General features: G+C 42.9%; 1 protein-coding gene across 2 annotated transcripts in view; it reads right to left on the reverse strand.

Moving 5' to 3' along the window:
• POLR2A (RNA polymerase II subunit A) overlaps positions 1-17,887 on the reverse strand; it is a 32,499-nt gene extending 14,612 nt beyond the window's left edge. The window contains exons 1-18 of one of the 2 annotated variants that reach the window (XM_069218729.1): positions 17,589-17,887; positions 14,017-14,149; positions 13,293-13,429; positions 10,498-10,671; positions 10,120-10,401; positions 8,647-8,808; positions 7,950-8,170; positions 7,684-7,816; positions 6,584-6,708; positions 6,020-6,230; positions 5,109-5,318; positions 4,682-4,850; positions 4,479-4,573; positions 4,071-4,274; positions 2,726-2,948; positions 1,520-1,703; positions 783-954; positions 461-566 (exon numbers count right to left, since the gene is read on the reverse strand). In XM_069218729.1, coding sequence (XP_069074830.1) covers positions 461-566; positions 783-954; positions 1,520-1,703; positions 2,726-2,948; positions 4,071-4,274; positions 4,479-4,573; positions 4,682-4,850; positions 5,109-5,318; positions 6,020-6,230; positions 6,584-6,708; positions 7,684-7,816; positions 7,950-8,170; positions 8,647-8,808; positions 10,120-10,401; positions 10,498-10,671; positions 13,293-13,429; positions 14,017-14,149; positions 17,589-17,678 — 3,031 coding nt within the window. In that variant the 5' untranslated portion in view covers positions 17,679-17,887. The other variant, XM_069218728.1, reaches the window with a different exon arrangement.
• Positions 17,888-18,302: the final 415 nt, after the last annotated feature.

Consider the following 18,302-nt stretch of genomic DNA (forward strand, 5'->3'; position numbering starts at 1 on the left):
TTGCCTCAGTTTTTAAAATGTGCACAATTTGGCCTGTTCAAATGAGAATGTCAGTGGTGCAGGATGTATCAAATGATTCCCACCTGCAGTCACAGGCATAGTCATACTAGTTTGTGTAGCGGGTTCTGGCCTTTGTTTGCACAAAACCGTATTTGGAAAATTCCAGACAGGTACTGCAGGCCCATGCACAGCCTGCATGCAGCCAGTGCTGGTACTTATTTCAGTTACAGGAGTTGGACAGGGCTATCAGAGCATGCTAATGCGTCTAATTTAGAAAAGGTCTTGGTAGCAGTACCAAAGGTCTAGCCATTCTTCTCAAACCCATGCCCTTTGTAGCCACCATTTGCACCAGTCCCTAAACAGAAGCATTACAACTGGAGGTTACAAAACAAGGCTCAGATTTCATTGTGAACACAAACCTCTCACCCTCAGTTCCTACACACAGGGTCTAGACATTTACCGTCAAGGACTTTCATTGGATGCAGGTCAGTGGGCACCCTTGTGTTAATGTGGAAAATCTTCTGTGCATTCCAGATCATTCTCATGAGGTTACATGGCAGCACCACCTATAAATAAAGTAAAAAATAAAATAAAAGGACGGTTATCACCATGGAGCATAGTAGGGGTTCTACACAGCAGTAAGACAGAGGTTGCAGCCATCCCAACATTCAGGCTTCTTGCGTAGACTCGTACAACCCCTCCCTCTATGTAGCAAATGACTGATCAGACTACAGACTTATCTTGAAGGACCGGCACTGCATCACCACAAGGATGGTCCTCACCTTGCTATCACCTGTGGGGAAGATCACCCGAAGCACTTCACGGTCATCCTTCATCTTCTCAAACTCCCTCTCCAGTTCATTCTGGATGTGAGCATCACTGAGGATATCCTTCACCACCTCCTCGTGCAGAGTCCTTCGCAGTGCACGCTCATTGGCATACTCAAATTTGAACCTGAGAGGGGGGGGGGGGGTAAGAAAGGATAGTCAGCACAAACAAGAGACAGCAGCAGCAGATTCAGCCCTTTGAGCAGCCTCCTGTAGCAAACACATGCGTAGCACTTGTTAGGAGGTTAACTAACAAGGGCTGCTACACTGATCATCCATCATCTGCCAAAATGGCTGGAGTGAGGTACATCCACTTGAATGACCCCTTACTCTTGAACAGGCTGGCCCAGGAACAGAACTTTACATTATCACCCATGGCACGGAGGGAATAGGGAAGAGGCGATTTTAGGTCCCACTCTGTAGGTAAACACGCTGCCCAGCAATTATTATTATATATTATATCTCTATCACTAATCTAGTAAAGAGAGGTCAAAATGCCTCTAAAGCTATGGTACTAAAATTCTTAATGGTGTAGAGGCTTGAGAAGTAACGGTAGAACAGGTCAACATTTTTTTTTTTTTTTTTAAAGTCTACAGATAGGTGTGAAGAGTATTTATAAGAAAACCTAGCAACACCGATGAAAGCAGCAAGCTACTTCACCTGTGATGCTCTAGCAAGAAGGGGCTACTCACTTTTTCTCAAAGGCCTTGTTAGATGGTTTCAGCGTGGCCAAGTTCTGGAACTCTACACACTCGCCGGCCAGGCCATCCTCCCCGTATCTCAGCTGTACCACCTGGTTGATCGAGTTCCTAACAGTGGCATCATATTTCACCATCACAGACTCCATAGACTTGATCAGACGCCGCTGGATATATCCTGCGAAGGGTGGAGAGATGACAGAAAAAGGTTAGGGCTGCTAATAATTACGTTTGTAACTGGTAAACAAAACAAAAAAATAACACTGAAATGTGGGCGATGATGGTTAATGCTAAAACCAGCATGTCAACAATTAATCTAGGTTGAAATTTATATTTCAGTGTCTAGAAATGCAGCCCTCTCCATTTTACTAGCCACTAAAATGTAAGAGTACAGCACAAGCACTCTGATAAATCGGCGTTTATTTCTCAGGTTAACATGACATTTTCTGTCACTCTGCAGAAGAAAACCCTCATGAAGAGAACCGGAAGAATATTTTCAGAACCTCAATATCAGGCCTTCTACAGTAGTGATGTTGCATATAAGCATATGTGGCGCGGGACAGACAGACGAACAGTACAGGACACAGCAGAGGGATGCAATAGAGTAACGTTTTAATGCCTTTTTTGCCGGTTAAACAGTCATTATCAGCAGGATGCTCATTTTGCCCTCCCCCCCCGATCATTTACAGCCCCCCAGTTTGAAGACCCCAGCATAGAGTTAGAGCAACCAAAATAAGCTAGCAATGCTTGCAAAAGGAGGTACTAATCCCCCCCCAAAAAAACTTACTTGCATCTCTAAAGTGATAGTATTTTATAAAGCATCTTAAGAGGACAGGGTCCAAAGAGACAGATAAAATGCATCTATGGACTGCTAACTTCAGAAAGAAAACTACAGAGATCACATATCCATGGGCGAACACCAGAAAACAGAGGTGGAAGGAGAAACCTGGTTGCAGCAGTTTCAACATGATATTAATGGGAGACAAGCTACATCGCGAACCTCCCATCACACCATTACAGCCTACTCCCACCCCAAAACCTTTTATGCTGTGCCAATGAAACCAAAAATGCAAATGACTGCTCAGCCTATATAAGTTTCTGTATTTGGCATTCAGCCCCTATTAATTCAGTTTTTCGTTACACGCCACCCCTCCCCCAGCTGCGCATTAAGGAAGCATGCGAGTCCTTTGGAAAGCTCACCAGTTTCAGCAGTCTTCACGGCTGTATCAATCAGACCTTCTCTGCCACCCATGGCATGGAAGAAGAACTCTGTAGGAGTCAGTCCGGCCAGGTAGGAGTTTTCTACAAAGCCTCTGCTCTCAGGACCATAATCATCCTTGATGAAGTGAGGAAGCGTGCGATGCTTGAAGCCAAAGGGGATTCGCTTTCCCTCTACGTTCTGCTGCCCCACGACAGCAATAACCTTCAGATGGGAGGGACACATGTTAGCATGATCAAAAATCACCCTGGAGAGTGATGCTCAGATACAATCACACAGGGTACCAGAGAAATAATTTATAGCTGATCTTGAGTTGCAAGTATGTGTAGTGAACACTATGGCATGTATGCAAGTATGGTCCCATTTTCTATACAGGTTTATGAATATCCATTGACAAGGCCCATCTTCCACTGTGCAGTGAAATCAGTTTCCGTAATGTTAAAGGCTTGTATTGATTAGCAACATTTAACGTGTACAATACAGTGAGGAGTCCTAGTTTACTAGGAGCGCCGCAGAATTCAGCTGTTAATTTCAGCTGCCCAGTGGAGATTGGGGATAACATTTTATATTTTCATCATACGTCATGCTTCCATCAGGGTTTCTGGCACTCACTTTACCGGCCTCCAAAATAAAAATAAAAAATACAAACGAGCATGTGGGATCGAAGCAGTATTACTTAATATTTAGAACTCCTGAACACAAATGCCGGGTGTTGAAATATTGACACTATACGGGCTAATATGTAAGTCACAAAACTAAAATATGAACTCAACATGTTGGAAATAGTAAAAAATTAAAACAAGCCAGGTCATTTAAAAGTAATGCCGGCCATGAAATGGATGCATGCTGTGGCTTTCATGAAGGCCCACCAGGCCTTGTAGATAACGTCAATGATAACCATTTGTGACCAGTGTGCAAATTCCCATCTTCTGCCCTCCCAGTTCCTTACAGGCAGGTATATTCAAAATGGTAAGGTTTACGAGAGATGATCTAAGTGGAATTGGCGGACTTATTAACAATGGAAACATTGGGGGGGGGGGGGGGGGGGGGGGAGGTATTTTACCTTGTATTCTGCTATAGTCTTACACCATCCAAACCATTTCTCATTTAGTTGGTTTTTTTATCTATACTTTTACCACAGATGGCAGATAATGTTAGAAAGGTCAAAGAACAACGTCTTAACCTTTTAAGGTTATGTGGGATTGATCATGTACGTCAGTTAGCCCAACAAAAGTCCAACAAACTGAGGTGCTAATGTTGTTCACTTTTGCAATCAGTAGAAGAAACTCCAATGACAGATACCAAAGTAAGCACAAGGGTCCTTACCTGGGAGATGTTAATCTTCGAGCCCTTGGCCCCAGACACCACCATGGACTTGAAGTTGTTGTACTCAGACAGAGACTTCTGCGCAGAAGAACCAGTCTTGTCACGGGCATCGTTCAGAATACGGTTCACCTGGTTCTCAAAGGTCTGACGCAGGGTGTTACCTGGCGTGGGTTCCAGCTCGTTGTTGTGGGCTTTCTCAATCACCTGAAAGACAAGATATTAAGGTACTGGATGTAAAGAGGACAAGTGGAGCATATTTGGGCAAGTTGTATACAAACAGATTATGGTTACCAGCACCCTATTATCACACAGGATAAGCATGCAAGGCTTTCCTAGGTCCGCACGGTCAACTGTACTTCCCATTTTGTAAAGACCACCATACACTGGTAGGACAAGTTTAGAACTAACCTCTATCACATCCTGCTTGGCCTTCTTAATGGTGTTCTGAATGTCCTGGTAGGTCTTTGCATCAGCAATGGAGTCTCCAATACCGATGGAGTGACCTGAAAACAAATTACATACGGTCACATGTAAACCTGAACAGTAAAATTAAGATGAGGTGACACTGGCAATCCGCACTGGAGAAGCAACCAGCAAACAAGAGAACGCACCTTCAATAAGCAGCCAGTTGTTGATGACAGTCTGGATGTTGGAGTAGAAGAGACGAGTGATGTCGTGCCCCATCTCCAAGTAGGAGATGTGAACAAGGGACCCAGCTGATGTCCCCAGAGACTTTTTACAGAGGATCCCCATGATCAATTCTCCGTTCTCCACAATCACCTGGTGAAACAGAGATGGACTTCAACCACAGGAGTGAAGTTTGTAGCAACCACACAGAGATGTCAAGGTACTGGTTCCAACCAACCCAAAGTTTTCCTTCAATAAAGTAGTCATGATAACACCCAGTTGCCTATTCCACCTCTAATTTCTCATGCCACCATAGCACCAGTTTCATAAACTTGAAACCCACTGCCATACCCCAGCCATTACATAAGTATTGAGTCATCACCTGCAATTAGAAGGCACACAGGAAAATACCTTTGTATCTCCGGGAGAGATGTGCTTGTAGGGTCCGCTGTCCTCATCGTCTGGGTGGGTGCTGTGGGTTCGAATGGCATTGATGTGGCCAGGGACGATCAAAGTGAAGATCTGCTTTCCTGTCCACAGTGGCCGTGGCTTCAGAATAGCCGGCTGAGGAACTTTCCCATCCCAGGTGGATAAGAACATGAGCAGGTTCATTACCTCCCCCTGAAAACAGACACCTTGTTTAAGACCAGGATAATAGTTCATATACCCTCAGAATGGAATGTGCAAAGAGGACGAGGGATGAACAATCTAGAATAGTTTGACACTGTCCTCAAACTGTAATGCTGCTCTCCTCTTTTGCTAAATAATTTTACCAGTGCCCAATTAAATGCCAAATCTTAATACAAAACTACACATCATAAAATGAAATGCACTATTGGTTTAAATACCAGAAGGTACTAAACATCAGGCCTCTTAACTATTAACAATCCAGAGCCTGAGTTTGCAAGAGGTAATTGAACATAACTTCAAATACATGATTACCACATACTATTGGCAGACAATTCATCCTAAAAGCGGAGGGTCGAGGAGTTGAGTAATTTGACACCTACCCTCAGCAAACAGTGAAATTGTTCAAGACAGCACTGGCTGTCCCTGGGACAGCGGCTTAATGCAGATTTTCTCTTACTAGATCACAGCACTCTCTCAGAAGAATCATTTTGTGCACGTAATACTCTTTGCCAGAACCTGGTAGCTTCCACTTGACATCTATGCACACATTGCTTGGGGTCTCGCACCCAACGACTTAAAACTGCTCAATCCCATCAGTCCTAACTACAATAGTACATATACTGCAATCTATTAAAAAAGATGCTGGCTTAGCTTCAGCGATGGCGGTCTGAAAACCAATCTGCACAGCTCACCCTTTCCAGAAAGACGTCTCGCTTGGTGAACTTGCGCACTGCAGTTAGTGTGTCTTGCACAATACCCATGACGGGCCTGTTGGACTGGGGGGTGACTATCATTCTTGGGACCACTGCAAGCTCTTGGATCTCAGCCCTGGTCTCCAGTGACTGAGGCAGGTGAAGGTTCATCTCGTCACCATCAAAGTCAGCATTGTACGGTGTGGTCACACTAAACGAAGCAGAAGGCATCAGGTCAACGCATGCATCTCAAGAGAGTCAAACATCACATAACGATAGGGAGCCGAAACAAAAGCAGGTGTTACACGACTGGACACAAGCACCCAAAGAAATTAAAGCTCAGATGAAGAATTAACAGCATCCTAAACAGCCAAAGTGCAGGAGGATATCAAGACATGCCTGTACAGGCAAGTTACCTCAGATGAAAGCCATATGACCAAAATAGACTGGAACCTTGCAACCAACCAAAACCTGCCACTACACGTGCAAACCAAAGATCTTCTCAGACTATCTGCAACGCCCCAATAATACTGACAATGCGTTTCCACTGGTGGAGCTGCTTACCTGAGATTAAGCCTGAAGGTGGACCATGGCAGGATCCGAACTCTATGGCCCATCATAGACATTTTGTGCAACGTAGGTTGTCGATTGAAGATGACAATATCTCCATCACACATGTGTCTCTCCACCTGCAGATTGAAAATTATGATCATCAAGACTTTACTTCCGAGCAACATGCACCATTATACAAGCCGAAAAAAATCCCATCATTGATTGTGCTTCCACTTAACTGTTCACAGGACCATTAGCTGGCATTAAAACTGGAAAAATAGCTTTCCTTACAGGGTCCACAAAAACATTCTTCCGCTGTGAAACAAGTGGCATTTGGAAGAAAGTGGCACTTCACAATACTTGCCCCTGAAGAACGGCTTTGTCATGCATAAGGGATTTTAATATGGCCAACTTTTTTGTTGTTGTTTTTTTTAGGGAAAGTGGGGCTATTTAGGAAATAAGACAACCAAGAACTGCTTCTTGCAACCAGGCTTGAGATAAGACTTCTAGACAGCTTTGAAGACAGGATGAAAGTACCCAAGGAGATAAAAAGCAGCGTTCCCACCTCAGCTTGGCAAAGGCTCTTATCTAGAAAAGTAAGCAGGTGGTAAAAGGAGGGCAGCCAAGCAAACGTTTCTAGAAATAACACTGACTAGGTGTGATTGCCATTTCCAGAGTAGGTGGATCCCAAACGCAAGCAAGAAGTTACAAGTTGCATGCTTGATCTGGAAAGCAATAGTTCACACAATTTTGTCAAAGTGAACAAACAGCCGGAGCAACGTAAAAGATGAATTGGCACATGGCTTACAGAGGCATGCCCAACAGGTTTGCAGACTTGGACACAGCGCTGCAACAAGACCTATTTAATATGAAGTGCAAGTGAACTATGGGAGAGACCTGCAAGTGCATTGTTGGTCCCTCATTTCTTCTCATCTGCAGTTCAGGTAGAAAGCCCCCGTCCTACTCCTCAACCATGCAACAAACTTAATGTACAGACGCTCAAGTCCCTATCCCCACACCCTCCACCCGAAACAACGAAGAGTGATTATTTACTGGTGCAAGGCTATTAAAATGCTTGAGGCATGTGGTGGTTATACTTTTTCTGCACTCACCTTGTAGCCAATCTGCAGATGAAGGTCGCTGGGTTTGGGATGGAATCGGAGATCAATTCGGTCACCGTTGTCACGAATAATGTATTTGGCTCCAGGATACTGGCTGTTACCCCGACGCACCAACTCCTGAAGTCTGCGGGGGAGAGGAGAAAAACAGGAGAAAAAAGTTACTACGCACCTTAAGCTGCAGCTCAAGTGACACAAGTACTTGAGACAATGTACCCATTTCACTAACACCTAAATAATAGAACTAGGAGAACTCCAACCTGTCAATGTTAAATGGTGTCACGATCTCTGGGAAAGTCATGTTAGCGGCAATGGAGCGAGGTACTCCGACTTGGTCGATGAAAAGGTTTGGATCTGGCGTGATGACAGTACGTGCAGAGAAGTCCACACGCTTCCCCATAAGATTACCTCGGACTCTCCCTTCCTTGCCTTTTAATCTTTGTTTAAGGGATTTCAGAGGACGGCCAGACTTCTGCATGGCCTGCAATTCCAAAATAGAGAATACATGTCACAACAGCCCGTGAGGAGTGGAGAAGAGAGAAAAAAAAAAAAAAACACTCTGCAAAGCCCCTTCTTTACAACTGAAAATAGTCAAAGCAAAGTGATAACCCAAAAGAGACTTCAAATTTCACAAAGCAGAACGCCCACATCAATGCATCCCCACTTTATGCCAACAGCCCCACACCAGCCAGTTAAGACTGGCCAGTTTTGACCCACAGACCACCCGTTCTGCTAAAGAGCTGCCTCCCACCCTTCACAAAACCACAAATTTCTAAATTACTAGTTACTCACCAGTGTTCCTAAAACCCTCCAACACCACTCTAAGTGTTGATGCAGACTAAAGATTAATTGTTAACGTATTTCCTTTCTCCCCCAACATTGCTGGCTGTAGCACCACAAGCGTAGGAACAGAACACATCCATACAACAAAAATATGTGAAAATAAAAAAAACACACCCTGGGCAAGCCGGGCAACTCGTTATCCACCATGGTGGCTACGTGGAACTGCAGCAGTTTGACGTCTTCTGCGATGACGTGGGCAGCTGCGCCATTTTGCTCATTGCGACGTAGCTGGTTATTGATTTTCACTATGTCAGCCAGCTTGTGCGTCAAGTCATCCTAAAAAATCAAAGGGCAGGACTTTTAGGTTATGTGACGGAAATGGTAATACAGTTCAGCCCAAACTGTACAATCAATCCACCTAAAGCTGACAATACAACAAATCACCTTGAAGGATGCTACCATAAAGGATCACCTAAGCACCCACAGAATCACTCGCCACTGCTACAAGCCAATGCTTAAGGCGTAAAGTTGCAATTCTATCACTACAGTACAACCAAAAGCCTCAGCTCACTAACATTTAAAGAGTAAACAAGTTCACCTAGCCACGTTTGCCCGTCCTACTAGACTCCTTTAAAAGCTGGTGTCGCCAGGTTACAGCCCATAAAAGCATCTTCCCATGAAATAAGTGATGGGATGGTTTTAGTGGCGAAGCCCATTTCATCCTGCCATATTTCATTCTTGTTTTTATACCCCTGTCCTTCTCTAGATGTCCCTTTCCAGGCCACTACTTGTTCTTCCTTTCTCATTCCTCCTTGGCTCCTGCACACTTATTTTCCCCTTTCTACTCCACAATTCAGCTAAATTGGTCTTGCTCTATAACAGAACACATTTTTACCCCAGACAGTCCAGGATCAATTGTATTTCTCATCTGCTGAATTTCTAGAGGCAGGTTAAATTCAGTGACTGAGATGAAGTTGCGTTTGGTTTTCCACCCAAAACAGAGCGAATATATATGCCTCACTTCTATGAAATCGTTTTTTCATGCTGATGGTTAATATTTCAATATGGAAAGGAAGTAGACAATATATTACTACAGACCTTGAAGAGATCAGACCTGTGCACAACATGTCCACGCTTCAGGAGCTCATTGAATGCTGGGGTATCCACTAGCTCAATATGAATCTAATTATAAGGCAATCACACAGCTCTACAGAGGGGACATCCCAAGTCAATGTCAGGAACACACCCACCAAGAAATAAACGTTATTCCTGGCCACTATTTCATTATGTATTAGTGATGCTTTCCTATGCTGTGCCATTTACCAGTCAAGCCCATCGAAAATACTGAAGATCTAACAAGCTAAAGTGTATAAAATGTGAAAATGCACAAAGTTTTCCACTGATTCAATACAAAAGTCAACATGTAAACTCTTGCATATTTCTGCAAGTATTCACCTGAGAACAGATCAACTGTTTGACTCTCATTTACAGGATAGTGTTAATAAGTTATGTGGAAATATTGAGTCTGCAACACACTACAGCACATTTAGAAAACTGCTGCAACCTTGCACAGCTGTGTTGTAGTTCACTTCACCCTGGAAAGAAAAACAACCTGGCATGCTCTAAAAAAAAAAAACAGTCACTCACCTGATTTCTAGCAGAGCCTTGCATGACAACCGCAGGGCGGACAGACAGAGGAGGTACTGGCAGCACTGTAACAATCAGCCACTCAGGGCGGGCATATTTGGGATCCATGCCCATGATCTGACACTCCTCGTCTGTGATGCGTTTAAAGATCTCGTGCACCCGCTCTGGGCTCAGTAAAATTTTCTTTTCCTGGGAATCCTCATTCACATGTTTCCACTCTGCATACAGCTCCAGGCCTGTGCGGCGAATGCGGGGCTGATAGCGGCCGCACCCACCATGACCCTGAAATCAAAGGGACAACCCCGTTAGGGTGACAGAAGGGCAATCAGACAGTTGGCATTCGCGAAAAGCTGCCCTGGACACAGCACTCCACCTCACCTTCTCCTTTGTGATGTCCTCATCTCCTTCTGGCTGCTCAACACCAAATTTGTTATCCATCTCCTCACCGCCTTCACAGATATTCTTCCCCTTGCACAGGTCATAGACATGGGTCAAACGTTTCTTGGGCTGACCTTTGGACTTCACCATAATGTCTTTAATTTTGGGGTTATTCTAAAAGGTAAAAATCGGTCACATCACAGATTGTATAAAATCATCAAAAGAGGTTTTGATGTAAAAGGTAAAATGTGCTGCAACAACCACACAAAACACTGAAAAGCCACAAATTCAAATTCCTATTTATTCAGCAGGGTACTAGTTGTGTTTTAGGACATGCCACTATTACTAGACGCAGTTCATAGTTACATGAAGAGCGAGATCTGAACCAGCATTACGTAACATCTTGCATCACTTGGGGGCACAATCAAGTGGACTAAAGATGTTGGCCCCCTGCCAAACTTCTAGCGCTAGGTCTACAAGGGAGCAAATTTTCCTAGGAACCTGAGTTAATCAAAAGGATCATTAGGACTGATTTGCTCTCATTTCTTAACAGTAGCATTGGTTATGCCACTGCTGTTTGTATTTGTGCCAGTGTTTAAGGTTATATTTCAACCTAACAACTGGGGGGGGAATAAAAAAAAAATACAAAGCATAACCAGACTTATATCAGAACATCTTATGTTTTTGTCTTGAATTCATTTTCTGCCCAATGCTTTCTTGAGATACTTATAAAAAAAACAGACTAAATACAGCTAGAGGCAATTGTTCGTTCAATTGCAAAATCTATATTTTCTATTTTACCCAGGGGTGTGGAATTCCTATAGCCCAACACCCAGGACATAACTATTTGGGTCACGGACAACAAGTTATGTTTATTTTGTCCTTTGAACAAATAGGCCCAACCCCCTGCACAACCAGTTTACAAGGTAGGGAACAGCCTGCAGTTGAGGTAATGTGTGTCCATATGTTAATGCTCTTCAAACTTGTATTTATAGTTCATTAATGTAATGTATTTATTATATGGGTAAGCACTTTAAACGTTGTATGGTCACACTGCACTACTGACACGTTCGAGAAGTTTAATATAAAGGCTACGTATAATACTCCCAAGATGCTCTGATTAGATGCAAATGTTGAAGAGGCATGTAAGCATCATTGATGATTCTTTGGTTTCAAAACAAAATATGCAGGGACAAAAATAAAAACACGTAAAACATGTTTTGCTAAATTAAAGTGAATGTTGAGGTACTATTTCTTTAAAGCATTTAGTGAAATGATACATGTTAGTATTTCCCAAAAATATTCATAATGGAAAAATCTGTGCAACCATTTTTCAAAAAGGTTTTGGAAAACATGAAGTTTAACAACTACTGACAAAGCCACCTATATGTCATTGTTTGTTAATCTTTTGGTTTTGTCGATACGGGTCGTGTTTTGAAATGACTTTTATAACACTTTGTTAGAGCTGCCAGGCCCTCACCACTGTAACACACTGACCACAATAGTAATGCTAGACCCTAATTAGGAGCCACACAGTCACAAAAGTGCATCCATGGTATATGTTGTTAGATTAGTGGCTTTCCTAAATTCACAAGACTTTACAGATGTAGACCAGGAAATCTTACTCCTAGAAAATACTTGGGAACTGAATGTTAGCATGAGCAAATATGGATGTGTAGATTTTCTCATGTGAAAATGTATTGAGTGTTTACAAGATCACTTTCCCTCCAACCACTTTTTTCTCCCAACCCTGGAAGAACCTCTACTTCTGCTTTTGTAAGGAGTACATTTCCAGCCTCTCTCTGTATGGGAAAAGATTAGATAAGAGCTGGTGAAAATCCTTAAAACATGCATGCTAGTAGATTTGCACAGGCTCAAAGGGCATTCCATCCCTGAAACCATTGCTTACTTCTTCCTCCAGCCCCAGTATGTAAACGTGCAGAAAGGTGGCAAACAAAGAAAGGAGGGTTTGAAATTGCAAGTATTCAAAGCCCTACTGTAGTAACCTTGGCATATTTAGAGAGGCTATTATCAGAGCTCTTACATAACAAGATTGCTGCCATAATTGGTCACTGCACTACATGGCAAAGGAACAAGCAGACTTTTTTTTGGAAGACAAGTTCATTTATGAAGCAAATTGTCCCAGGAACGTGTGGATATTTTATTAACTCCCACACCTGTTTAGAGTTCTCTTGGCCCCAGAACAGAACAACTGAATTAGAGAGGTTTCTTCACTAAGATGATCCTAATGACAGACTGTAACAGGCTCTCCGAGACCCCAGCCAAAAAAGCCTGGAATTCCTTTATAACATAGCAAGAGAGCACTTAAATTGTGTTGCCTATCATTAATAAGTTGCGGGAGTGAATTACTGGATGAAAAATCCAGACACCAGCGCCAATAGCTCTCTGATAGCCATGAACAACAGGCTATATGCTTCCCAGTTTGTTTTTATAACAATTTGTTTTACCGGTGCCGTGCTTAAAGTAGGGCTTGTCCATATCTCATGCAGGATATATCCTTAATAAAGAGTTTATTGTGCAGTAAAGGAATGACATGTATAGGCTAGGTGTGAAACTATCAGTTTTAATAGGCAATGTAATAGTATTAAAAATATAATCAATAAAATCACCTATCCCACACTAAAATGGCCACAAAAGCAACTTTGACTGTTGAAGGAGGTCACTGATATTAGTATTAATAGAAATGGATGTCATAACTATGTTGTCTTTGAGGACATCAGAAGCAAGTACTAATGTAGGATATTGTCTGAGAAACAATTCAGATGTGTACTCACTGAATCAACCAGCAGCTTGGAGCAGAAAAAACATACACAACGAAGAACCTTCATGGTTTTCACCAGGAAGCCCACATGGAAAACTGGTTTAGCCAATTCAATATGTCCAAAGTGACCAGGGCATTCAGTCATGTTACCTGCAAAGAAAACAAAAGAATATTTCAGAGTGGGGATGTGGATGTCGCGATCACAAGTACAAAACCAGGCAGCAAACAAAACTGTGCCGCAGCCCATTTCTAAGTCCCACCTGCTTATATCAAGGGTACAATGTATTGCTACTCAGTATCAATACCCCTCAACCGGGGCTCTGAAAAAACCTATTCTTGAAATGCATGCACCAACCACCCCTTTCATTAAGTGACAATGTAAAGATATCTGACAGTAAGCCAAATACTCCCCATTAAATACGTGACCCCTTTTTCTCAAATGCATGCACACCCCCACCACTATATTATATGACAAATTCTGGATAACCAACAGAGTAAGCCACTCCATTCACAATCGTTGTGTGAAATGTTTACAAAACATTGTTCTGCACGGAACTGCAATCTGGGTTTTACTTATGTAGACCACTAAGTCAATGTATTGCGCCTTCAAAACCAGAAACTAGTTGTTTCACCAGCACTTCAATGAAATCACCTCTAGGAAGTGTTCAAAAGAGATTCTTAAATGAAAGACTAGAGACATTGGTAAGAACAAGAACAGTGTTCACACTAAGATTTACCTGCACAGGTCTGACACCGGCCAGATCTCTCAATCACTCCCTGGCGGGGATCCATCAGCCCACCCAGTTTGGGTCGACCCCCTTCTGTGGTTTCAGAGTACTTTATTCCTCCTTCTGTAACAGACATCCGTTTCTGGAGGGAAAAAAGGGGTTTAAGAATCAGAGTCCAAGTGCTATCCGGGTTCCTTAGGACATGGATGCTTTCAAATACAAGCATACTACAGTGATTTGGAAGCACAACCCTCAAATTCACAACTCAAATTTTAATATCTAGTACAACTCTGCAAGTAAATGAAAATAAGATCATACTTAATAAAAGAGCATGTATCCTTTTAAATGAAGAGCATGACCTACCACCCTGCAGTCACATCAACTCCATGTCGGACAGGTTTACACACTTTTACTGTAAGTGTAGATAATTGACATTCCTTACTGCGGTCTTCCTAAAAAGTACCTAAAAAGACATTTTACCATGGTAGGCAAACACCCTAGAATATCCATGCAACACATTCAGGTTTACAAGAAGAGATTAGTCATTGCTGTCAATATTTGGCCTCTGAATGGACTGCCAATAACTGCTACAAAGTAACAAAATCCTGTAATAATTTTGTAACAATGACAAGCCATCAAGGAACACTTATCCTGCCATCAACTGCTAGTACACATTAAGAAAGGAACAACTCTTCATGACTGACCACTCAATACTGCTATCCAGCCTATGCAACAACAATATCCAAGAACCACAGAATGACGTCAGTATTTAAGGTAACTTGGCAATGGCTCAATACACGAGGTGGGCGACTAGGTACAAGAATGTCACATTCAATTTAGTAAACAAACACCACATCAATGGCAAGCCCCCAACAAAACACACAAACATCAAGCAATAAGAAATAGAACAGTATATTGGTCATTTCGTGACTGATAAAATGCGGAAACTGGGCGTGTCAATGTAGGGTTGGAGATTGGTTACCCATTGCATTATATCTGCATTATCTACGTTATATGAAACGCACAAAACTCTTAAAGAGTTAACAGTCTATGTCAGACTTTAAATATACATACACCATGGCTTTGGGTCAACCCACCTCACCCACTGCTCTACTAGGCTGCCACTCATGTTTTGTTTCAGGCTCATTACAAGATACGGTAAAGATAGGGTAATCGGTCAGACCACTTCACCCCTATGTTATCGTGCACTATAAAGAAGAAAAAAACTGGCAAACTGCACCCCCCCCCCCCCACAAAAAAAATGCTCACTTTAGTCATATCTTCTTACTAAATAAGATTATCAGATTATATTAAAAAAATTAAAGCAATCACTTTGTAAAAAAATTATTGCGCACATAGCTGCCATGTTTGGGTGACTTTCTCATAAACAGACTACTGAAATTAAAAATGAATACAAAAAAATAAGTCAAAAGCTTGCCCAATTCTTGTTATGGCTAGATTCACCTCGAAAGGGAAGTCTGCTTTATTTGACATATGGATAGTGCGGTCTGAGTTTAAAAATAAATTACATTGCAAACTGCAATTTAATATTACTTTTTGCTTAGTTGTATGTAAAAAAAAAATAGATGGGTATTTTGCAATACACGCTTTGCAGTATTACAGTTATTTGTTTCCAGCTTTTTAAAAAAAAAAGTCTGCTCGTTTGGTATTCACTTCATTTTCACACTATTTTTCATGGTCCAATTTCAAGCGGTATACGTACTCTGCATAACTGAACACTTTAGGTGGTATTTCATGCCATCCATTTGGCATAGATTACGTGTAATATTAGGCAGTTTACCACGGCATTTATAGATTAAAACAATTTGGCAGTGATGATGAATCCAAGGCACAATCTGTGTTAGCTTGATGTGGAGAATATACGTATCATCCACATAGTCATTTAGAAAAAAAGAGTGGCTATGCTATACATCTCTTGTCCCAACGAAATTTCAATGTATAGCCCTCAAACCAGTTAAGTCGCAATTTTATCAGAATTAACCCATCAATATCTAATCTAGAGTGTGGCAAACACTAATACATTGATATGTTCGACTCTAGTTAGCCACATGCAAGCTCCCTATGGCTTCTCATACAAACCAATAGCTAGCTGGCCCACACTTACTACTACCCAGTCACTGCAAATATACACACAAGCAATCCCTCCAAAAGCCAGATAATGTATTACGTGAACACCCCAACTGGCATTCCTTCATGTAGCCAAAGACACCACCCAAAGTGTCACCCCGCCCCCTGTGCCCCCACTATTCCTCCAACTTAACTGGCAGCACCACACATACGTGCCTTATGAAACGACCCAAACTGGCAACCCCTCACATATTCATCCATTACGCTATCACCCAAACTGACACCACCCCTCACGCGTACACCCAAACTGACACCACCCCTCACGCGTACACCCAAACTGACACCACCCCTCACGCGTACACCCAAACTGGTACTATGTGTACATCCACCATGCTACCACCCAAACTTTACAACCTCAACACACACCACTCACTAGTATGCCCCCACCTACTGCGCCACAACCAAATCTGGCAAAATCAAATGTGTGCTAACTATTTAGGCTACCACCTAAACTGGCATCCTTCACATTTAAAACCATTGTTACCACCAACCAAACTGGCTGCCCCTTAGGCATCATAGGCCACTTATATGGTACCCACATTGATCTAAGTCACAATATAGTATGCGCTTTACTCAGATTTAGGGTTTCCACCTTTCCATAGAGTGCCAACCATTTTTTGTTTTTCAACCAATGGCTGGGCGTAGTACTACATTTGACTGTAAAGGAAATTGTATTAAATTCGGTCATAGTTGAGTTTAATTGTTGGTCGTGGATCATTAACGCGACTCTAGAACACATTTAAAAGTGCATTCTATTTATATTTGATGTGTGAAGTTTGTACAGGTGATTGCTAAAAATACGGTTTAAAAAGTGTTTGTTTTTTTTGGTTGGTTTTTTTTTAACTTGCCAGGACATCAAGATACCAGTAGTGGCGATAAAAAAACGGCCAGGTGGCAACCCTACTCAGAATGTCCCATAATATGCCACCAGCCAGATACAGACAAATACTGATACATGAAAACAATGGCACCACGCATCACCCCTCTTTTCAGCCTTTTACACTCACGGTACCTCCGATGCCGCCCGCGTAACCACAAACTCAGACACAAAGCAGTCTCTCCGTTTTCCATCCAGCTTCCACGCCACGGCTACCCAACCGAGTGGGAGACAAGTACCCCATTCGATGGGAGACAAGCAGAAAATCGAGCCCACGCACAAAATAAAAACCATTGTTTAATACCTAGACCTAGTAACTTGCAAACTTAATTCCTGCCAATGACCCCCACGTCTCAAGATGCCAAGACTGAACAGAACCGAGAGCACTCCACGTGAACACCATTCAATCACCTGCTCTCTCCCGCCATCAGATTCGTGCATCTCCATACAAAAAAAGAAACAATATAGATACATAGGAGGCAATGACCCCGGATGCAGGTCAGCCTGTGACATCACACCACCCTAACCCAGATCAATGCATGGAACGAACACCTACAAGCTCGTCGGGGCCGAGCACGCCGAACTGTACGCGCCGGATGTTACGTAGCGGGCACGCGCTGTCCCCGGAGGGCGGACCGCCGCTCATCTTGCCGCCTACGCAGACGACCGCGGGGAGAACGAAAACTCTTCTCGGGCCAGCGGAGGCTTCAGAAAATGGATATTGTCGTCGGTCGGTGCGCCCACGAAAAATAAGCTTGAACACCGACTACTACTGAGGGAGCCGCAATTAAGCGTTTAGATTGTCGTGGAGCTTCCCTTTTACCATCCGCTCCAGCTGCGCCCCTCAGCGCATCTGAGGGCTACGCGTTCGGGCAGCCTCTTATATATCTTTTCTCGGCTTCGTACGGGTTTACCCAGAATAACCAGCAGGGGTAGTGGGCGGGTCCAGCAGTGCTTGACGGTGCGTTCAAGCGGACGGGAGAACGAACGTGAGTACGTAACACGCGAGGGGCATGGTCTATGCTAATGCCCACTATCTGATTCAATGCGCCTGGGCTGTTTACGTATTCCACCGTCATGAATAATGTAGCAAGGTTGATCTGTATTCAGAAGATAGATCTGTCCGAGTACGTCACGGTATTCGAGGTTTTCCGGAAATTGCCGAACGCTTGAGTAGTTGAGATGTGGGTTGCACACACGGCACTGCTGTTTATCGTTTGTTTGATGGTCCTTTTCCTGTTTTCCGCTTGCGACAATGTTGTATATACTC

The sequence above is a fragment of the Pleurodeles waltl genome, chromosome 12 (assembly GCF_031143425.1).
Source record: "Pleurodeles waltl isolate 20211129_DDA chromosome 12, aPleWal1.hap1.20221129, whole genome shotgun sequence".
Taxonomy (NCBI): domain Eukaryota; kingdom Metazoa; phylum Chordata; class Amphibia; order Caudata; family Salamandridae; genus Pleurodeles; species Pleurodeles waltl.